General features: G+C 44.1%; 1 protein-coding gene across 1 annotated transcript in view; it reads right to left on the reverse strand.

The window, feature by feature from the left end:
* Positions 1-23,352, reverse strand: part of LOC124612777 — a 431,760-nt gene extending 408,408 nt beyond the window's left edge. The window contains exons 1-2 of the mRNA XM_047141172.1: positions 22,753-23,352; positions 22,259-22,345 (exon numbers count right to left, since the gene is read on the reverse strand). Coding sequence (XP_046997128.1) covers positions 22,259-22,345; positions 22,753-23,115 — 450 coding nt within the window. The 5' untranslated portion in view covers positions 23,116-23,352. The remainder of the gene's footprint in view (positions 1-22,258; positions 22,346-22,752) is intronic.
* Positions 23,353-24,199: the final 847 nt, after the last annotated feature.

Raw genomic sequence — 24,199 nt, forward strand, 5'->3', positions numbered from 1 at the left:
CTACGTTATAATTTATAGTTATTTGGGGAGAACAAACCTCTCTGAAAAGTAAAATTGAATCCGGGATTGCCATTTATGTTAAGAAGAAAAACAAACAGAAAAACAATGGCATTTTTAGATTTTGCAGTTATTAGCATTTCAAGTTTGTGCCGTAGAAATAGAAATTCATGGGAGGTCCATACTTGTAATAACGATATACAGAGCTCCGTCTGGTAATTTTGAATTTGTGAAACAACTAGACGCATTATTGTAGTTTTTAACTTCGAAAGAGATAATATTACGTGTAAAGTTCAAATGTTTAATAAGACATACCGCTCGCACAGTTGCACTTAAGCATCTTTTAATTTCATATAGTGTGGCTCTCCCTCGCACCACTTACAAGTGTTCCATTAACCAATATTTCAGAAGCACTATGTAAGTACTTACAGTAACACTAATAGACTATCAACGAACAAAAACATTTCCGAAATGGATGGGACCGATGTACGCATGAGAACTGGTGCCAATGAAAAATCTATTATGTAACATAGGCCATAGTTTACAAGGAAAACGTTTCAAAGCAATTTTAATTAGTTACAATTCTTTTAATTTATTATGTAACTATTATCAGCGGACAAAGGAAGATCAACTGAAAATACTGCTAAACACAACAATACATTTTCCACAGCAGATATCAACGAGAGAGGCGTTCGAACTAATGGACGAAATCACTTGCTAAATCGCTTGTGTGTGGCACTGTAACAGCACGCGACCAACTACAGGCGATATCGTCAGCGATCCGTCGCTCGTGAGTGAGGCCCTAAGACACCAGAAATAAAACAAATAATTGGCTAAGTCACATATTGAGCTGTCAAGGGACAGTTCATCTGGAGTTAGTTATGTCCGGCAGGAACATGTTCTGACGATGAAACCACATAGAAGTGGTAAAATCGGAGCACTGAAGGTAATACCGATGCCAGAGCCGAGAAATATTTTACGGAAAATTACATGGATGGGGCCAGTAAGCAGGTCAAAACAGACTTGGGGTCTCCCAGTGCCCATCCATGGCAAGAGAAATCCTACCTGCATCCGACCTCGCCAGTCCGATTAAGGGTGGGGCGACGAAAGTAACATAGCAAAGAATGATTTCTACTCAGGAGATTCAGAACAGTAAAAGTGAGAAGGCTAAAACGCAATGGATATCAGTTAGGCCTTCACTTATTTAAAAGAAAACGATGAGAGAAATGGTAAGGCATGATGTAGGTATCCCCAGAGCTCTGCATGCGACGGGAGCCGTCCCATCCAGTCGCCTCACTCTTCATTCGTTATAATAAAATCGTTAGGGAGCACCCATTGCTCGACAGAGTGCAACCCCTGAATTGGACAACAGGGTACGACAGAAAAGGAGTCAAGCCGCTTCTAAAAGCAATTAAAATAGAGTAAAAGAGGGATCAAAGCACAGGTGGCATATGAGTTGGCTCGAGGGTCCCTCAGGCCCAGTATGCAGCGGGAGACGCCCCAAACACCAACCATCCTGCCCCTGCCCCGACCCGACGGTAGTTTAAAACCTTATACACCTGAAGATAAAAATCACTTTGACAGAGAAAACGAGAAAAGTTCAACTGTATACGAATCATTCACCAATAGTAGAGGCAAATAATTCGGACGACCATGCTTCGAACAGAGGGCCAGAAGCAGGGGCATTCCACCAGGATAAGGGTTACTGTCTGTAAGGTTCCGCAACCAGAATTTGGGGGTGGCTCGTTGCACAAAATAAAACTAGGGTTTAGTCTGTTATGTCCGACGTGGAGGCGACATAAAATAGTGGATTCCTTCCGGGAATAATGAGAAAAGGAGCGCCAAGCAGTAGTAGCCTCCTTGAAAGTACGAAATTAGAGATGGTAGTTTCCCATCATATCTTGTTCCATTACCGAGTGAACAGAGGCCTTATTCGCACTCGCACATCCGCACCCCATCTATATTTACATCTACACCATACTCCGCAAGCCACCTAATAATGTGTGGCGGAGGATACTTTCGATACCGCTATCTGCTGATCCCTCAAACACTGATTCACTCGTGAATAGTGCGTGGGAAGAATGATTGTCGGCAAGCCTCTTTATTTCTCGAGTTTGTTCCTAGTGGTCAATACGCGATATGTTTGTGGGAGGAAGTAATACACTCCTGGAAATGGAAAAAAGAACACATTGACACCGGTGTGTCAGACCCACCATACTTGCTCCGGACACTGCGAGAGGGCTGTACAAGCAATGATCACACGCACGGCACAGCGGACACACCAGGAACCGCGGTGTTGGCCGTCGAATGGCACTAGCTGCGCAGCATTTGTGCACCGCCGCCGTCAGTGTCAGCCAGTTTGCCGTGGCATACGGAGCTCCATCGCAGTCTTTAACACTGGTAGCATGCCGCGACAGCGTGGACGTGAACCGTATGTGCAGTTGACGGACTTTGAGCGAGGGCGTATAGTGGGCATGCGGGAGGCCGGGTGGACGTACGGCCGAATTGCTCAACACGTGGGGCGTGAGGTCTCCACAGTACATCGATGTTGTCGCCAGTGGTCGGCGGAAGGTGCACGTGCCCGTCGACCTGGGACCGGACCGCAGCGACGCACGGATGCACGCCAAGACCGTAGGATCCTATGCAGTGCCGTAGGGGACCGCACCGCCACTTCCCAGCAAATTAGGGACACTGTTGCTCCTGGGGTATCGGCGAGGACCATTCGCAACCGTCTCCATGAAGCTGGGCTACGGTCCCGCACACCGTTAGGCCGTCTTCCGCTCACGCCCCAACATCGTGCAGCCCGCCTCCAGTGGTGTCGAGACAGGCGTGAATGGAGGGACGAATGGAGACGTGTCGTCTTCAGCGATGAGAGTCGCTTCTGCCTTGGTGCCAATGATGGTCGTACGCGTGTTTGGCGCCGTGCAGGTGAGCGCCACAATCAGGACTGCATACGACCGAGGAACACAGGGCCAACACCCGGCATCATGGTGTGGGGAGCGATCTCCTACACTGGCCGTACACCACTGGTGATCGTCGAGGGGACACTGAATAGTGCACGGTACATCCAAACCGTCATCGAACCCATCGTTCTACCATTCCTAGACCGGCAAGGGAACTTGCTGTTCCAACAGGACAATGCACGTCCGCATGTATCCCGTGCCACACAACGTGCTCTAGAAGGTGTAAGTCAACTACCCTGGCCAGCAAGATCTCCGGATCTGTCCCCCATGGAGCATGTTTGGGACTGGATGAAGCGTCGTCTCACGCGGTCTGCACGTCCAGCATGAACGCTGGTCCAACTGAGGCGCCAGGTGGAAATGGCATGGCAAGCTGTTCCACAGGACTACATCCAGCATTTCTACGATCGTCTCCATGGGAGAATAGCAGCCTGCATTGCTGCGAAAGGTGTATATACACTGTACTAGTGCCGACATTGTGCATGCTCTGTTGCCTGTGTCTATGTGCCTGTGGTTCTGTCAGTGTGATCATGTGATGTATCTGACCCCAGGAATGTGTCAATAAAGTTTCCCCTTCCTGGGACAATGAATTCACGGTGTTCTTATTTCAATTTCCAGGAGTGTATGTTGTCCGACTCCTCTTGGAAAGTGCTGTCCCGGAATTTCAATAGTAAATATCTCCGTGATGCACAACGCCTCTCTTGCAATGTCTGCCAGTGGAGTTTGTTTAGCATCTCCGTGACGCTCTCTCGCCAACTAAACGATCCCGTGACGAAACGCGCCGGTCTTCGTTGGATCTTCTCAACCTCCTCTATCAGTTCTACCTGACAGGGATCCCAAATAGATGAACAATATTCAAGAATCGGACGAACGAGCGCATTATAAACCAATTCTTTCGTGGATGAGTTACAGTTCCTTAAGATTCTTAAGATGAAGCTGAGTCTGATATCTGCTTTTCCCACTATCTGTTTAATGTGGACATTCCGCTTAAGGTTGCTCTGGATAGTTACGCCTAGATATTTTACGGCAGACAGTCTCCAACTGTTTGTTATCAATAGTGTATCTGTACAGTAGCGCATTTCTTTTCCTTTGTATGCTCAATACGTTACATTTATTTAGTTCAGGGTCAACTGCCAGAGCCTGCACCATTCACCAATTCTCTGCACGACGTTATGCAAATTCTTACTATCTTCTGGCGTTGCTACATTAGTATAGACAACTGCATCATCTGCGAATAGCTTTGAAGAGCACCCGACGCTTTCTACTAGATCATTTATATATGTTGTAAACAGCAGCGGTCCTATCACGCTTCCATGTGGTACTGCGGACATTACTTCTGTCGATTAGGTTCCGTTAAGAGCGACGCGTTGCGTTCTATTCCCAAGAAAGTCTTGAATCCAATCGCAAGTCTGCTCCGATACTCCGTAAGCTCGTATTTTTTTTAATTAAACGCAGTGCGGAACGGTGTCAAATGCCTTACTGAAATCAAGGAACACGGCATCTACCTGAGCGCCGTTGCCCACTGCGCTGTTGGTCTCATGGAGGAACAGAACGAGCTGAGTTTCGCAGGATCTCTGTTTGCGTAATCCATGTTGATTTCTATAGAGGAAATGTTCACTTTCCAAAAACGTCATAATTCTTGAGCATGAAACATGTTCCATAATTCTACAACGATATAGGTCTATTATTGTGTGGGTCTGTCTTACGGCCTTTCTTAAAAAATGGAATGACCCGCGCTTTTTTCCAGTCGTTAGGTACCTTTCGTTGCTCAAGCGATCTACGATAAATTACTGCTAGAAGGAAAGCAAGTTTTTTCGCACAATCTTTATATAATTTTATAGTTATCAAAATGGTTCAAATGGCTCTGAGCACTATGCGACTTAACTTCTGAGGTCATCAGTCCCCTAGAACTTAGAACTACTTAAACCTAACTAACCATTCGGGAGGACGACGGTTCAATCCCGTCTCCAGCCATCCTGATTTAGGTTTTCCGTGATTTCCCCAAATCGTTTCAGGCAAATGCCGGGATGGTTCCTTTGAAAGGGCACGGCCGATTTCCTTCCCAATCCTTCCCTAGCCCGAGCATGCGCTCCGTCTCTAATGACCTCGTTGTCGACGGGACGTTAAACACTAACCACCACCACCACCTAACTAACCTGAGGACATCACACACACCCATGCCCGAGGCAGGATTCGAACCTGCGACCGTAGCGGTCGCGCGGTTCCCGACTGTAGTGCCTAGAACCGCTCGGCCACATCAGCCGGCCTATAGTTATCCCATCTGGTCCTGACGCCTATCCACTACTAAGCGATTGTAGCTGCTTGAAAATTCCGCGATCGGTTATCTCTATATCTGTCACTTCGATGTTCGTATGACGATTGAAAGGAGGGACAGTGTTACGCTTACGCTCATTTTCGCTTCATTCAGTTTTAGTTTGTCAGACAGGTTTTTATTTCTCTTGAATCCGAGATGAAGTGCTCTTTGTTTACGTAGCGCTTTTCTAACACGGCTATTAAACCATGGTGGGTCTTTCCCATCCCTTAAAACCTTACTCTGAATATACTTGTCTAGGGCTTTTTGAATGATACCTTTGAATTTTTCCATTTGTTCTCCACATCTTCGTCCTCATCACCCAATATTTGATGCTGACAGCTGAGATTCTGAATTTTGTATCCTGTCACCCTTCCTACCTTTCTCAGCATCCTTGTAGGACACGTCGTAATAGATGCCGTCAAGGCCTTATGATCACTGATACCTTCCTCTACGTTAACTGATTCGATAAGTTCAGGTCTGTTTGTTGCCAGTAGGTCCAAGACGTTACCCTCACGAGTTTGTTCTCTAACTATCTGCTCAAGGTAATTTTCTCAAAAGACATCCAGAACAATGCCACACGAATCCCTGTCTCTGGCACCAGTTTTGATGGCATAACACTCGCAATCTATATTTGGCAAGTTGAAGTCACCCCCTATCACAACGGCATGATCAGGAAAATTACTAATGGTATTCTGCAATTTGTCTGAAGCGCTCTACAGCTACAGATCCTGACGCAGGTGATCTATAAACGGACCCGATCGCCATTTTTGAGCGTTCTTTCATAATTTCACCCAGATTAATTCACATTCAGAATCCGTGATAACCTCGCTAGATTTTATCGAATTTTTTACTGCTATAAACACGCCGCCACCACTGGTGACTAACCTATCCTTACAATAAACGTTCCAATCTTAACTTAGGATTTCGTTGTCATTGACGTCTGGTTTCAACCAGCTTTCTGTTCCCAATATTATCTGTGCATTATAGCCTTCAGTATGCGATACTAATTCCGGGACCTTTCCTTGGATGCTCCTGCAGTTTACTAAAATCATATTAATCTTTTCTATCTCTGATCTGCGAGGACCAAGATTCTCTGAGATCACTGTGGCTGATTTAACAAGCAAATCCTCTTTGATCCCATGGGAGGGGTTCTCTAACCTCAAAAAGCCCCATGTGCGCGCCACACGTACTCCGATACCCCAATAGCCACTGCATGTAGTGCACGCGTGACCTACACAGCAATTTTTAATGTTACTTTATTCCCCTTTGGTATATTTGGTACACATCTCAAACTCCGTAGCGCCATTTGAGACATACAGGGTGTTTAAAAAATGACCGGTATATTTGAAACGGCAATAAAAACTAAACGAGCAGCGATAGAAATACACCGTTTGTTACAATATGCTTGGGACAACAGTACATTTTCAGGCGGACAAACTTTCGAAATTACAGTAGTTACAATTTTCAACAACAGATGGCGCTGCAAGTGATGTGAAAGATATAGAAGACAACGCAGTCTGTGGGTGCGCCATTCTGTACGTCGTCTTTCTGCTGTAAGCGTGTGCTGTCCACAACGTGCAAGTGTGCTGTAGACAACATGGTTTATTCCTTAGAACAGAGGATTTTTCTGGTGTTGGAATTCCACCGCCTAGAACACAGTGTTGTTGCAACAAGACGAAGTGTTCAACGGAGGTTTAATGTAACCAAAGGACCGAAAAGCGATACAATAAAGGATCTGTTTGAAAAATTTCAACGGACTGGGAACGTGACGGATGAACGTGCTGGAAAGGTAGGGCGACCGCGTACGGCAACCACAGAGGGCAACGCGCAGCTAGTGCAGCAGGTGATCCAACAGCGGCCTCGGGTTTCCGTTCGCCGTGTTGCAGCTGCGGTCCAAATGACGCCAACGTCCACGTATCGTCTCATGCGCCAGAGTTTACACCTCTATCCATACAAAATTCAAAAGCGGCAACCCCTCAGCGCCACTACCATTGCTGCACGAGAGACATTCGCTAACGATATAGTGCACAGGATTGATGACGGCGATATGCATGTGGGCAGCATTTGGTTTACTGACGAAGCTTATTTTTACCTGGACGGCTTCGTCAATAAACAGAACTGGCGCATATGGGGAACGGAAAAGCCCCATGTTGCAGTCCCATCATCCCTGTATCCTCAAAAAGTACTGGTCTGGGCCGCCATTTCTTCCAAAGGAGTCATTGGCCCATTTTTCAGATCCGAAACGATTACTGCATCACGCTATCTGGACATTCTTCGTGAATTTGTGGCGGTACAAACTGCCTTAGACGACACTGCGAACACCTCGTGGTTTATGCAAGATGGTGCCCGGCCACATCGCACGGCCGACGTCTTTAATTTCCTGAATGAATATTTCGATGATCGTGTGATTGCTTTGGGCTATCCGAAACATACAGGAGGCGGCGTGGATTGGCCTCCCTATTCGCCAGACATGAACCCCTGTGACTTCTTTCTGTGGGGACACTTGAAAAACCAGGTGTACCGCCAGAATCCAGAAACAATTGAACAGCTGAAGCAGTACATCTCATCTGCATGTGAAGCCATTCCGCCAGACACGTTGTCAAAGGTTTCGGGTAATTTCATTCAGAGACTACGCCATATTATTGCTACGCATGGTGGATATGTGGAAAATATCGTACTATAGAGTTTCCCAGACCGCAGCGCCATCTGTTGTTGACAACTGTAACTACTGTAATTTCGAAAGTTTGTCTGCCTGAAAATGTACTGTTGTCCCAAGCATATTGCAACAAACGGTGTATTTCTATCGCTGCTCGTTTAGTTTTTATTACCGTTTCAAATATACCGGTCATTTTTGAAACACCCTGTATCAATTTTAGGGACTGAGCTTGTTGTGAGCGCACACTAGGAGAGTTGGCAGCGGTCCGTAAACAGCTGGAAGCTGCATTGGCGACCGTCGACAATCTTCTAGCTAATGCTCAGAGCTGTGGCGACGTCGGGGCGCCAGTGACGAGACCTGCGACACCTTGGGTGCAATTGGAATCCTCTCGTGACCCGGACATCGCTGCGGCTTCTGATACGCAACATCTGACTGGTCCGGCCTCACTCCAGAGCGGGTGGCAGACAGTGGTGGGTTCGCGAGTCATTGGGCAGAAGGCGAAAGAGGGAGCAGGCCGTGTGGTTGGCTCCCTATGTCTTAGCAACAGGTACGAGCTGCTACCCAGTGTTGATGGTAACTCTGAGCCAGTACTGGATGCCTCTTCTGTGCGGCCAGCAGTCGATTTTCCTGCCCAGTCCGGACAAGTACAGAGGGCGGGTATGCTTGTCATTGGGAGCTCCAATGTTAGGCAGGTGATGGAGCCCCTCAGGGAGATAGCAGGCAAGGCGGAAAATAATTCCAGTGTGCATTCGGTATGTTTGCCGGGAGGTCTCATCCGTCATGTGGAGGACGCCCTGCCGGCGGCTATCGAGCGCACTGGGTGCAACCGGCTGCATGTAGTGGCACATGTCGGCACGAATGATGTCTGGCGCTTGGGTTCTGAGGCTATCCTCGGGTCCTTTCAGCTGCTGGGTGATTTGGTGAAGGGAACTAGCAACGCACGCGGGATCCAGGCTAAGGTGTGTATTTGTAGCATCGTACCCAGAGTTGATCCCGATCCTCTGGTTTGGAGCAGAGTGGAACGTCTAAACCAGAGGCCCAGACGACTCTGCGACAGTACAGGATGCGATTTTCTCGACCTCCGTTATCGGGTGCAGAATTGTAGGGTTTCCCTTAAAAGGTCAGGCGTCGTCAGAGCGAATATAGGGCGAGTAATCGCTTCTCCAGCCAAACGGTCAGCCAGTTCATTCCTTGAGATACCCACACGACTTGGTACCCACAGGAAGACAACTGAGCAGGCAGCACAAATAAGGTCAGAGGGAAGGTCACGAATAACAGATATCACAGGACACAAGAGTAACAGTGATCAATAGTCTGGAGACTGCTCACTGTGTCACTGCAAATAAATAGTGCGGTCATAGAAGGCTTGTTCAGTGAAATGCAGGGCTCTGCTAATCGTTGTCAGCTCCGCCACAGTAACACTGCATGTTCCTGACAACGAATATCGTTCCTGACCGGAGGGAGAAGAAAAAGCCTTTCCCTTCCTACCAATGGTTTTAGAGCCGTCAGTGTAAATGACAGAAGTATCCTGGTACTGGAGGATGAAGGTCAGAGGAGAAGAAGAAGACTACAAAGTGGTGCTGAAAAGTTCCTGGCTTTCTTGCCTTACAGTTGAAATAAAAAAGTAGTAAATGAGGTCTAATTGAAAGATTGAAATCTTAATATATAATTGTGTAAACATTAGATGTTCAATATTCATACAATTTGTTCTGTTGCAAATAAGAGCCGAGATGGAAGAGCCACAATCAAGTTTTTCGTCAGTGGAGTTACAGACCTTATTGAAGTTTTTGTTTCGCCAGGGAAAATCTACAAACGACATTCACACTGAAATATCACAAACAGACAAGGGTATGCTTCCTACAGCCCTGAAAAAACTGTGATACCTCGTTTCAAGACTGGCCATTTCATTGCTGGACACGAGCCCCGCAACTGTCGCCCACAAACTCCAACGGACACTGCAACATCCAACTCTGTCCATGAGTTGATTCTTCAGGACGAATATCCACAAAAATGACAGCTGAGATCTGAACGTCTCCCAGGAGCGTGATGGTTTCATTATCAACACAATCCTAGACATGCACAAGCTTTCAGCGAAATGGACGCCGAAATATTTGAACTGTGATCAGCATAAGGAACACGCTAAGACATCGAAAGCCAGTTTGAAACTCACTGAGGACGAAACTTTGCTTCACATTTATGACTCTGCAACCACGGAACAATCAAAAGAACGAAACAACAGCGAGTTTCCAAGGCCGAAGAAATTCCACATCCAGAAATCGGCCAAAGAAGTGATGGCGTCCGTTTTCTGGGACAAAGACGGCATAATGTTGGCGGACTATTTACCTCACGGATCTCCTATAACTGGACAATATTATGCTAACCTGGATCAGTTGAAGGATGCAATTAATAAACGGCAAGGAAAGTTGACGAACAGAATTCTTTTGCTGCATGACAATGGATCAACGTTGTGGCTGTCCTGGGCTTCCAACTAGTCAACCACCCTACTCGCCAGACCTAGCCCTCTTCAAGAAACATCTGGAGAGTAACCGTTTTCAGGACACTAAATATGTCAAAGAGGCTGTACAGGGCTGGCTTCGCGACCGACCACATGACGTACGGATGTTTTTTAAGTACCGTTTTGAAATTAAGAAAAGACGTGCTAAGATATCTCAATTATTTTATTTTTACATGGAAGCCTGTACCTTAATCTACGCACTGACGCCATTACAGTCTGATTCTTCCTTGTTTACGTCGTGTACTGAATGTTCCAAGATGCCTCCGATAATCATGAGTCCCGCCGACTGAAGTACAGGCCGTTATAAGATTTCTTAGTGCTAAAGGCCTAAAAGCGATCGATATTCATCGTGAGATCTGTGCAGTTTATAGAGAAAACATTATGAGTGATGCAATGGTAAGAAAGTGGGTAAGAGCATTCAAAGATGGCCGCACAAATGTGCATGATTAACAACGGAGTGGGCGTCCTTCGGTCGTTAATGAAAGTTTGGTGCAGGAAGTGGACAATAAGGTGAGAGAAAACAGACGCTTTACGAATTCCTCCTGGTGGGATGACTTTCCTAATGTTTCTCGTAGTGTTTTGTATGGCATTGTGACCGAGCACTTGAATTACCGAAAATTGTGCGCACGTTTGGTACCGAAAATGTTGACGGATGTGCACAAAACCATACGTTTAGACAGTGCATTGACTTTCCTTGAACGGTACCACAACGACGGTGACGATTTCTTAAGCCAGATTGTTACGGGCGATGAAACGTGGGTGGCCTACGTCACACCAGAATCAAAGCAGTAGTCCATGGAAGTTGAGCAAGGGCATCGTTTTGCTGCAAGACAATGCCCGTCCGCATGTGGCGAATCAGACCGAAGATCTCATCACATCTTTTCGATGGGAAACTCTAGACCATCCTCCGTACAGCCCCGATCTAGCGCCCAGTGAATACCATCTGTTCCCGCACTTGAAGAAACACCTGGGCGGTCAGCGTCTTCAGGACGATGACGAAGTCAAAACCGTGGTGATGCAGTGGTTAACAAGTCATAAGGCAGACTTCTATGAGGAGGGTATTCAAAAACTGGTACAATGTTATGACAAGTGCATCAATATTGACGGAAATTATGTAGAAAAGTAGATTAAGGTACAGGCTTTCGTGCAAAAATTGAGATATCTTAGCACCTCTTTTTTAAATTTCAAAACGGTACTTACTTAAAAAACACGCCTCGTATTTGCTCAGACTAGAAAAGCTGCAATAACGATGTACCAAGTGTGTCAGTCTCGGGAAGAATATATTGAATAAATGGGTAACTTCAAAACTAGATTTATTCTTTCTAGGCAAAGCCAGGAACTTTCCAGCAGCCCTTCATGCATCTGCTAACGGGCAAAGTCATACAGGAAAACAATAACTACGCGAAATAGATGAAAATATAAGAGAAGGGCAGGTGGCCTAGCACAAAGTCTGGATCTATTGCAAGGCGGAGAGAGAGCGAGACGTTAGAGGCTTGTATACTGCTTTACTGAGAGCCTGCAGAAATTAGTGTGAAATTAACTGATACGTCCGACCTGCTATACAAATTAGCACTTTTATCATAAATACTAATCATCGCCAAAAGTGAAAGAAGCTGTAAGTGACAAAATTAACATTCATGTCTCATATGTGGACCCTAAAGTCTCTCGGCGAGGAGACTGCAGAATTGAAGTAGTCGAATAACAGCTATGGATATTTTGGTTGCTGCCAACTTTACTTTACAGGCACAACTGTGTTTATGCTTTTGCATCAGCAGAAGAAGAAGTGACACGATGAGTTAATGATCACTGAAATGTTGAGTGAAATAGTTTGAAATACCTTTATCGACGTTTCATATTAACTGAAAACAGTGTTGTGGGCTATGTAACTTGCTAGCGATCTGAAATCATTCATTCAGTACCGTAGAACGTTACTGGATTTCAAAGCATTCCGTTACACCTAACAAATATCTTGACGAGAGTCTTCATATCTTGTATTTGCCTACGACATAGCATCCGAAAGAAGAAAATTAATGTCGGTGATGGATTTTCGCTGTCGTGTTCACATGTTTACCTCTGTATCGACTTTCCTAGCCCAATAAAATGTCTGTTTCCCGACTGTCAGCTGTTTTTGTCTTTATGGGCTCTGGAAATTAGCTTTCCCGGTTTCCGGAAGTAGCTTACGGGCGCTCAACGCCAAGGTTATCAGCGCACCCAGTTTCCACTTTAGTCAGCAAGAAGTTTGTTTCTCATCAGTTCAACATAGCAGCTGGATAATTTCTTCCTCCGTTTAATATTTCTTCTTCTCCGACGCCATATAAAAGCTCACCGACGTTTTATACAGCAAGACGGAGCCGGAGAGGCTATGACTGTTTCAAAAACGGTTGAGCGTTTATATGGGGACGAAAATCGGCTGCGGAAGAGCCAATGCGGCAGCTAGAAACTCATATGCTAAATCGATACTGAAATATTTATATGAGCAGTCATCACAAGCGGTATTGGAAAATCTGTCGACGGAAAGCGGCTTTGGGAGGCATATGTGAAGGTATACTTTTAGATAAGAACGTTGGAATAAAGTCGCTTTACAAGGAGAATTATGACTTGTCGATTCACGCCCACGCGTCGTGGAAACAAGAATGGCCGTAGGATAGCCGCAAAGAGGCAAGTAAGACCAGATTCCCAGACATTCCAATGAGGCCGTACAAGTGAAATAAAAATTCCCTTTTCAAAGGGCGCTAAATATATCCGTATCTTCAAACTCATAAATGAGTTACAGTTATGACGTTGATACCAACGGAATTTTTTTATTACGTTGGTCCACGTTGCTCACACCTTCGAATTATCGTCGTGTCACAACTGGCTTTGCAACCAAACCACATAATATATGGAATAATCTAACTATGTCATCATCCAATGACCTGTACTAACCTGTGTACTAGGAACACCCATTTGTTCTCTGGTTGTGAATCGAAATACCACGAAAACAAACAAGTGTGACAGCTTTCGAAAAACACATTCAGAATGGATCGTTACTGCAAGCGAAGTGCGGGAGGAAGATTAAGCTTTTAAAGTCCGGTAGATGGCGAAGACGCATTCTTTTCAAAGAAATCATCGCGGCATTCGCCCTTATCGATTTACCAAGACCTAAAAAATCTAAATCAAGGCGGTGATTTGAACACTGCTTCTCCCAAATGCGAGAGCCAGCTGGCTCGGTGACGGCAAGAGCCTCACAGACAGGACGTGCCTGCACACGGCGTTGACGGTAGCATCCTTCCAGCTGATTGAAAGAGGCAATGCGGAATGCTCTAGAGTAGTGAAAGGCGTTACTGAAAGATTAAAGAGTCTCTGAAGACAGCTACGACAAAACTTCGACTCTTCATCGTAACTACTCAAACGACATATAATTAACAAATAAGCAAACCACGAAAATAATTTTCCACATAGGGGAAACGACTGTTTTACGCTATTCTGTCGTGCTTCCTCCCTAATCTGTAAACCAAGTTGTTCCTTTTAAAGTAGAAACCTAGCAATTCATACTTCGTTTTACGGCTACTTTCTGCTGCCACGACTAAATTTTACTGCGTGCGGCTCCGAATTGTGTCTGATGCACCTCCCCAAGTAATTTCACTCGCAATTCTATGTATTTTAAAGAACACGCAGCGTCTCCAGCTTGGTTACATTTCTCGTGTAGCTATTAAAATAAAACGTACTTTCCCCTTCACATAAAAAATTGTTCTATGTCCAATGTCAAATGCACCATAATTATCTTTTCAAAATGTAGCCTGCTTTGCTCAGCAAATTACCTGATTGCTAACCAAGGATGGGGTGGCATTTACAGTGTTCCATTTTGAATAAAGTATAAAACATTGAAACCTCTTTCCTCTATACTTCCTTACACTAAAAATTGATGAAGTTAGATCAAATACTGCGGCAGCGTGGTCACTTTGGGACTGACTGCAGTCAGTATTATGATTTCACATACGCCTCTGTTTTTCTATTTCCTACAAAATCTCCCCCTCCTAGTAACATCCGCCTTTACAGCTGGCTATTTCTAAGAGAGATTCATGTAAACGTGATAATGTCATGGGATAGTAATACGTACACATACAGGGTGTTTCAAAAATGACCGGTATATTTGAAACGGCAATAAAAACTAAACGAGCAGCGATAGTAATACACCGTTTGTTGTAATATGCTTGGGACAACAGTACATTTTCAGGCGGACAAACTTTCGAAATTACAGTAGTTACAATTTTTAACAACAGATGGCGCTGCAAGTGATGTGAAAGTTATAGAAGACAACGCAGCCTGTGGGTGCGCCATTCTGTACGTCGTCTTTCTGCTGTAAGCGTGTGCTGTTCACAACGTGCAAGTGTGCTGTAGACAACATGGTTTATTCCTTAGAACAGAGGATTTTTCTGGTGTTGGAATTCCACCGCCTAGAACACAGTGTTGTTGCAACAAGACGAAGTGTTCAACGGAGGTTTAATGTAACCAAAGGACCGAAAAGCGATACAATAAAGGATCTGTTTGAAAAATTTCAACGGACTGGGAACGTGACGGATGAATGTGCTGGAAAGGTAGGGCGACCGCATACGGCAACCACAGAGGGCAACGCGCAGCTAGTGCAGCAGGTGATCCAACAGCAGCCTCGGGTTTCCGTTCGCCATGTTGCAGCTGCGGTCCAAATGACGCCAACGTCCACGTATCGTCTCATGCGCCAGAGTTTACACCTCTATCCATACAAAATTCAAACGCGGCAACCCCTCAGCGCCGCTACCATTGGTGCACGAGAGACATTCGCTAACGATATAGTGCACAGGATTGATGACGGCGATATGCACGAGGGCAGCATTTGGTTTACTGACGAAGCTTATTTTTACCTGGACGGCTTCGTCAATAAACAGAACTGGCGCATATGGGGAACCGAAAAGCCCCATGTTGCAGTCCCATCGTCCCGGAATCCTCAAAAAGTACTGGTCTGGGCCGCCATTTCTTCCAAAGGAATCATTGGCCCATTTTTCAGATCCGAAACGATTACTGCATCACGCTATCTGGACATTCTTCGTGAATTTGTGGCGGTACAAACTGCCTTAGACGACACTGCGAACACCTCGTGGTTTATGCAAGATGGTGCCCGGCCACATCGCACGGCCGACGTCTTTAATTTCCTGAATGAATATTTCGATGATCGTGTGATTGCTTTGGGCTATCCGAAACATACAGGAGGCGGCGTGGATTGGCCTCCCTATTCGCCAGACATGAACCCCTGTGACTTCTTTCTGTGGGGACACTTGAAAGACCAGGTGTACCGCCAGAATCCAGAAACAATTGAACAGCTGAAGCAGTACATCTCATCTACATGTGAAGCCATTCCGCCAGACACGTTGTCAAAGGTTTCGGGTAATTTCATTCAGAGACTACGCCATATTATTGCTACGCATGGGGGATATGTGGAAAATATCGTACTATAGAGTTTCCCAGACCGCAGCGCCATTTGTTGTTGAAAATTGTAACTACTGTCATTTCGAAAGTTTGTCCGCCTGAAAATGTACTGTTGTCCCAAGCATATTGCAACAAACTGTGTTTCTATCGCTGCTCGTTTAGTTTTTATTGCCGTTTCAAATATACCGGTCATTTTTGAAACACCCTGTACAAATGGCGCTAGTATCGCGTACACAAGGTATAAAAGGGCAGTGCATTGGCGGAACTGGAACTTGTACTCAGGTGATTCACGTGAAAAGTTTTCTGACGTGATTATGGCAGCACATTGGGAATTAACAGATTTTGAACGCGGATGCGGATGCATAGGGCACTCCATTTCGGAAATCGTCGGGGAATTCAACATTTCGAGATCCACAGTGTGAAGAGTGTGCCGAGTACACCAAATTTTAAGCATTCTCTCCCACCACGGACAACGCTGTGGCCAACGGCCTTAGCAGAACGATCGAGAAGTGGAGTTTGCGTAGAAGTGTCAAAGTACTGACAAACAAGCAACACTGCGTAAAATAACCGCAGAAATCAATGTGAGACGTACGACGAACGTACACTTTAGGATAATGCGGTGAGATGTGACGTTAATGGGCTATGGCAGCAGACGAACAACTTGAGTGCCTTTGCCAACAGCAAGACATCGCCTGCAGCCCCTCTCATGGACTTGTGACCATATCGGTTGGATCCTTGACGACTGGAAAACTGTGGCCTGGTAAGACGAGTGCAGATTTCGGATGGTAAGGGCTGATGGTAAGGTTAGAGAGTGGCGCAGACCCCACGCAGCCATGGACCCAAGTTGTCAAAAAGGCATTGTGCAAGCTGATGGTGGCTCTATAATTGTGTGGATTGTGTTTACTTGGATTCGACTGAGTCATCTGGTCCAACTGAACCGATCATTGACTGGAAATGGTGATCTTCGAATAACTGGATATCATTTGCAGCCATTCATGGACTTCATGTATCCAAGAAACGATGTCAAGTCACTGGACCACAATTGTTAGCAATTGGTTTGAAGAACATTGAGCACAATTCGAGCGAATGATTTGGCCACCCTGATCGTCCGACATGAATCTCATCCAACATTTATTCGACATGATCGAGAGGTCAGTTCATGCACCAATTTCTGCACCGGCAACACTTCCACTATTATGGACGGCTATGGAGTCAGCATGGCTCAATATTTCTGCAAGGGATTCCGGAGACTTGAGTTCATGCCACTTAGACTAGCTGAATTAAGCAGGGCAAAAAAGGTGGTCCGGGAAGATAGGTATTCCATGATATTTGTCACTTCAATATAATTCACTTAACGTTGACTGCTTACGTACCCCATGATGAATTCTGTTGACACTACCTTAACAATATCCGTTACCTACTCGCGGCGAGCTGATCTTCGAGACAGGGAGGTGGGCCCACACACTGATCAAATCCGCACGGCGGATTAATGACCGTGGCTGCAGCATCAGCTAACCTGAATGTGGTGTTTAGGCGGTTTCCCACGCTCGTTTCGGGGAATGCTAGGGCTGGTCTTCAATTTCTCATTAGCAACTACGATACACAAACAGTTAAAATACTATCTCACACAAAAGGACGTTTACACATTTCCGGCCACAAAGTTACGGGGGCAGAAAGGGTCGAATTTTTTTGCCTAATTTTTATAGTGACTTAAAATGTTCCTTAGATTTTTTTAAGATTCACTCATATGAAGAGGACCATATACGTTAAGATATGTTAGAACCGCAATTTACTGCATCCGAGCGCTCGAATATAACCTATGCAATACAGTAGTTACTGACGGGATAGGGATCCCGTTAATTTCTGACAGCATCACAGAGGGAATTTAAGATCAACAGAAATACTATTCACAGCAAGATTTCTCTTCATAACATGATTCGTTTACGATAAACAGTGATAGCGCGTGCTTGTCTCGCATATGTTTAACTTATCATTTAGCTTTGTTTTATATACCAAGTAAAATGCCAGTGCTTGAAAATGACAAACTGTACGGTGATGGCATAGTCGATTACAAGTTTGCTCAATATCAGTATTAAAAGCACAAGTTGTAACTTTAAGTACTAGCATCTGCAGAACTACGTTTCTCCAGTTGGCAACAGCTGTGACATGACTGTATACATATGTAATTACATTATACTTTCTTGTAACTTGAGAGTCTGCGTTTTGCGTATTGTAGTACGTAGGAGTTTCGCGATATATTTTAACTTCGATTTTCGCTGCACGATTTTATAAGGAATTTTTAGTCGAACTAAAACGACTTATTTCAGAGCCGCCATTTTGTTAAAAACCATTGTTTTCAAATATCCCTACGTACTACGTTACACGATATCATCTGCTTCAAAACAGCTTTTTTGAAAGTTTTGTTTTAGGTTGACAACTGTGGCATTCAGAGCTCCCACCAACCGCCTTCGCCTTTCGTCGATGACGTGGAGTGTCCTCTGGGTGCAAATTTACTTAAAAAAATACGTAATACAACCTTAAGGGTGCACAATAAAGGTTTAAAGTCAGTTTTCTAATTCGTTAGTTATTTTACTCAAAAACAAAATCATGAATATCGGTTCCAAAACCGACCGTCACACCGGTCCATCTCCTTAAATACAATAAAACTGATCAAACTTGAGGACAACATCGACCCCATGTGAGTGAGAAAAGAAAAAAGACGACCTTAATAACATTTCCGTTGCTATGAAAACAGCTTCAGCTTACCTGTCATCAGGTGATAACAGAATACAGCAATGCTTACGTCGACGGAGACGAAATCTGACATCCGTCTCCTGTTCTCCCTTCCATGATAAATGTCATACTTAAGGGTATGGTTTAAGTACGTAATTAGGAACAAAATAGTCATCCTAGATAACTATTACGCAGTACATTTCTAAATTTACTTCGCGATTTTAGTGACTTAAAAAGAAACATTTACTAAATATGGAAAGGATGTTACTAAGGATAGCTCTACACTTGGGCTACATTACGCAATGTCTTTCGGCACATTTACTTTTTTTTCTTTTTTTTTAAAAAAAAAAGGGGGGGATGATGGTGTTCTGTGAACTGAGACATTGTATCTTTACTGTCTTCCCTATTTATCGAATCAGTTAATGTAGGCATACTACAGTACATAATAAAAAAATATCTATAGAGGGACACTACTGCCCCAGCAATACAACAAAATTAAGTTGTTGATTTCAACCAAGACTGTCGTACTTTTCAAGGTCAGTGCCGGAACTGGTATCCTCTCACATCCTGATATTCCGCATGTAGGAAATAAAAATTATTCTAAATAATGAGCTCCGTAGCTAAAATATCCTGATGCAAGCGTTTCGAGTAGATAGCATTTAGGCGGTTAGCGCGTCAACTTGCTGGTAGATTAAAACTGTGTGCCAGACCGAGATTCGAACTCGGGACCCTTGCCTTTCGCGGGCAAGTGCTCTAACGACGGAGCTACCCAAGCAACCGTTATCTTCAGAAGCTTGGTACTGGTTTACCAGGTTTCAAAATTTTCTTCAGGGAAGTATAATGCCATGACAAATGTACATTTTGTATGTGATTATAGTAACTAATATGGAACTGCGAGTATCTTAAACTTGCACCAACGGCGATTCTTACTGTATTCTTATGGCATACTACCTCTGGGTATCCTTGTCTTCTCGCTTCAGTATGGTGTGTACGTGGGAATTTTTTTTATGTCGGAACCTGTCTTCGTGCCAGGGTACAAATTAAACTAATGCATACTCAGAATTGTCAAAAACAACGTAGTCTAACATTTCCTGTTTTGAGATGACTATGGGCACGTTCGATACACGGAGCTGACGTATGACCCATTTCCCTAATAGCACCAAGGCGGTGGCTCGCCTAGAAGTAAACAACTGACATACGGATCACCAACAGTATCACACGCCCTCACTCTAGATAAAAGACTGCGGAGAGACTTGGTATTTAGCCTAGCACACAAGTGCAAAGTATGGAACTGTAAGACGTTATTGCTCCTCTCCTTACTGCCGAACACATACGTACAAAATTTCTTCCACATCAGCATTCGAACTGGATACCCCCGAATATATCGCAGCCGCACAAGGCTGCGGAACCACCACGGCAACATTTACTGCAGGTGGCCAGTTCCCTGGACGAATACATTGAGCTATCTTGCAGGCACTATGGAGACAAGTTACTAAGAGCGAAAGCATCACAAGTTTTCTCTCTAAACGATGATTCTGTACTACACCGACGCATCATTCCAACCAAAATCACAAATCGCGCTCAGAAAAGCAGAAACTACATTCGACACTGCGCAGCACGATAAGAATAGTTGGGAACGACTAAAATTCTCCAAGCAGCGCTCGAGATAGCCGTATCCATTTACATCACTATTTGTGAAGATGAAGACAAGAACTGCTCAGCGTCTTTCCACCCCTCTTTACTACGGAACTCGCTAATTACAGATTTACCCTTCATTCATCGGTTCTCCCCGACCACCAGCGCTGTCACTGCTGTGCTTTACGGTTCAGATTCTAATTCGGAAATATAATGTGGACGACAATGTATATTGGCACCGAAATATGACAGTCCAAACCACTACGCGGTGCCGTCTTCGACAACATTCTTAGACTCAACTGTTGACAAACCCTGATTCAACTTTATTGAAATGTCTGAAAAGAGGACAATGTGGAAACCTTGTATCCTGCTAATCAGAATGGTACACGAGAAATAATATAGAGAGGAATGTTGGAATAAACAGCACCTGCCACGTATCGTTTCTTCTCGGACTGTGAATAGGAAGCAAACTAGACAACTTTTTCCTAACAAATTAAAACTTTGTGGCGAGCCAGAATTCGAGCCCGGACCCAACGTATCGCTTCTTGTCGGACTGTGAACACAAAGCAGATGAAAAATGGAAAACCGATTTTTAGCAGATTAAAACTTTGTGGCGGGGCAGAATTCGAACCTGAAGCCTTTACTGGAGAACTCTACTGTAGCTGGCTAGGCTAATTCATTACAGTAGCACATCTTTCTAGAGTTAGTCGTACAAGCCCCTACAGAATGGAGTTTAGGAAGTAGAGAAGTATAACAGAAGTGAGGCTGTGAGGACGGGTGACTGACGTGCCTATGTAGCTCAGTTGGTGAGAGAATTGCCCGCGAAATCCAAGTCCCGATCCAAATCTGCTAGGAAGCGAACCATGGGCGTACCCAGCTGCCCCCCCCCCCCCCCCCCCCCCGAAGATATTCGCAGTTTTTTACTAGTTTACTGTCTTATTTAATTATTTAATAAGAAATGCTGCATGTTTTCTCGGATAATACAAGTGCGTTCTTGTATTTAAAATGTTTATTAAAAGCAATTTTTCACTGGTTTACTGTTTTATTTAATAAGAAGTGCTGTAAGTTGTCTCGAGTCCTTGTTTCCTGAGAGTAGTATGATTCATTCTTGAAATATCCGACAGGCTACTAACAGCGGCAAAAGCAATACTACATCCCGTGCTTTAACTTGACTAGAACTGAAAAAAAAAACCCTCACATGTTGTACAATTGGAAGTATTCTCTGCTATGCACTTGACCGTCATATGCAGACTGTGGATGCAGATATCATTTGCCACTGCGAACAGCGTAACCGCTGCCTTCGCCTAGTGTGATGCAAAGGAGCGTAATCACGGCATACGAAAACATCTGAACCTCACTCTCCACAGAGAAATCAGAGCAGCCGGTAATAGTAACTCGCTCCGTTCACGCAAATATAAAGCAATAGGCCTAAGGTTATTGGCAGTTCTATGTAAAACAGCAGAATATGACAGCTGAGTAGCCGGTGGTCTGTGTTGCACTGGCTGCAAACGAGAGCTTATACGGCAAAGAATGCGTTCGTTGGTGGAATAAGCTAAAATATCTGATAGTTGAGCGATGTCACCTTTAACATTACCATTCAGACGTTTCGTGCGTTGTTGATCACCGCAGAATACATAGTATGATCTACGAACACGACAAATATTATGCCAGCAAACCAAGTACAGTAGATAGGAATCCGAAGACAACTTCATTCAAATAACAGTACGATTAATATCGGTCATTTCGCTCTCACCGTATTTTAACGCACTATAATGGCATTACATTGCGTAGTATGGCCACCGACTACTACATTTTAACCTGTGTACTCCAAACATTTAAAGTTTCATGAAAGAAAGACCTAATATGCTCATCGTTGCCCAAAACATTTACGGCCGCGATCTGTAACCTCATCGGTTTAAATTTGAGCTAGCGTCTTAGTCCTACGTTTAACGCATTGTAAACATGCTGTCAGCAGACGACAATGCGAGAGAAACAGTGATACTGACCTGTTCGGAAGAATTCGCAGCTTCTCTCGTAATTGCCTGCGTTGTGTTATCTTTCGAAGCCTCGGTCTTGTCCAGTTTCAGTGCGTCCTAAACAGAATAAAGAAAGCATTTTTGTGAATCTTGTTAGAACTATTCTATTGTAAATAACAAGAAGCGCGCAATACCAACAGAATCGATAAGAGAACCGAAGCGTGTGCAATATCAACAGAATCAATGAGAGCACCGAAGCGTACGCAATCCCAAATCTTACTACCACGAAACTTACAAGCATCTTTAAGTTGGATACTAGACGCGTGATTACCGGCTACCGTATACATGCATGTGTATAAAACTAATACACAGTACACCCAGGCGCAAATACTCTTACGATGATTAGAACCTTACATTTGCCGCGCAGTACATTCTTTACAACCCACACACACAACAATGACTCCAAAATATTTTGGTACCTACTTTATTACCTAGAGGAATTAATCTACATTGACAATATTCACCTGTTTTTCCTTCCACATTTTGAAGACTTCACGATGCTGATGTCTTCTAGTTGGGAATGCTTGCCTAACAAATGGAGAGTCATGAAAGCCGAACACGGGCAAAGAAAGGTCAATTTTATTTTGTTCTGTGTTGAAGTTACATTGTGACGTATTTAAATCTGTTGTTAAACTACGGGGTCCACTGCAAGGAGAGTTGTCTTCATCTTCTTCAGTTACCGGTATCGCTTCAAAATACGCATAGTCGAGTGACTTACTCTGACGTCTGTACTCAGTCGCAAATGACCTAGCAAACGAGCTTCTAAAAGCATTGTTGGGAGCAGTGTCGCCAGATAAATCAAATTCTATTTTCTGACCGTCTCCCATTTTACACAAAATTCGAATGATGCCTTTCGTTCAGTTTCGCGAGTGTCTTCGCACACATATTATTTTGCATTCACACTGTCACTACCATATAATACTACGAAAACACATTTTCGTTCATGGTAAACAATTAACACAACATGCCACTGTTTCAAGCATTAAACACGACTAACACGAGCACATCGCTGCAACATACACAAACTATCGAAGTTGAACTAGCCGGAATACGCCGTCAGGCTTCTGCGCAAGCGCTGTTTGAAAGCCGCAGCTCAGAGAGCTTCACACAAGGCTACACCACTTTCCAGAGTTGTTCAAACGAAAACGTGCCTCACCTTCACGATGATCGACAATATGCGATCTATCGGACAAATGTATTGGGGATTATTTAATTGCATACTACACGGTTTGTCGGATAGACAGCTAATCAGAAACAATTGCATTTAATTAGAGCAATATTTATATGTTAATAAAGTGATGAATCAGATTCATTACGTATTTTTCTCTAATTTTCTTCATATTTATGTTATCTGTCTTTTCATGAATGTCGAATTATTTTACTCGATGTTCATTTCAAATATCAACGGCAATTTACGTAGTTAGACGCACGCGAAAAGAAGGAAAAAGATGGACTGTTACATCGAATATTTTGCTACTGATCGAGGAAATATTTATCCACCCATTCATTCATTCATTCATTCGTTGTTTTCCGTAGATTCCATCAAGAAGGAATGTGGAAGCTAACCTCGTTGTGTGGAATGACTTACGGTAAACATTAGCAAAACACAAGCTAATCATAGAAACTTAATAGGTTTACTGCAGTAATAATAAAATACCACTATGTCTCATTTAATACAAATCAAGCATATGATGGCTAAATTTAATGAAGTAAATTAGAAAGAAAACTACTGCTTGATAAATAAAAAACTTGCATCCTCCTCCGTTATGCGAAACAGCTGCTATTTATCCGTTATGAGTAAAGTAATATTTATATTCGATACAGTTGATTTCCAGCAGCTGTATCTGTAAATATTGAGTCCAATTTACAGTAGGCTTACATTACCACCCGGGTGGTTTATGAGCATTGCTG

This window comes from Schistocerca americana, chromosome 4, assembly GCF_021461395.2.
Source record: "Schistocerca americana isolate TAMUIC-IGC-003095 chromosome 4, iqSchAmer2.1, whole genome shotgun sequence".
In the NCBI taxonomy this organism is placed as follows: domain Eukaryota; kingdom Metazoa; phylum Arthropoda; class Insecta; order Orthoptera; family Acrididae; genus Schistocerca; species Schistocerca americana.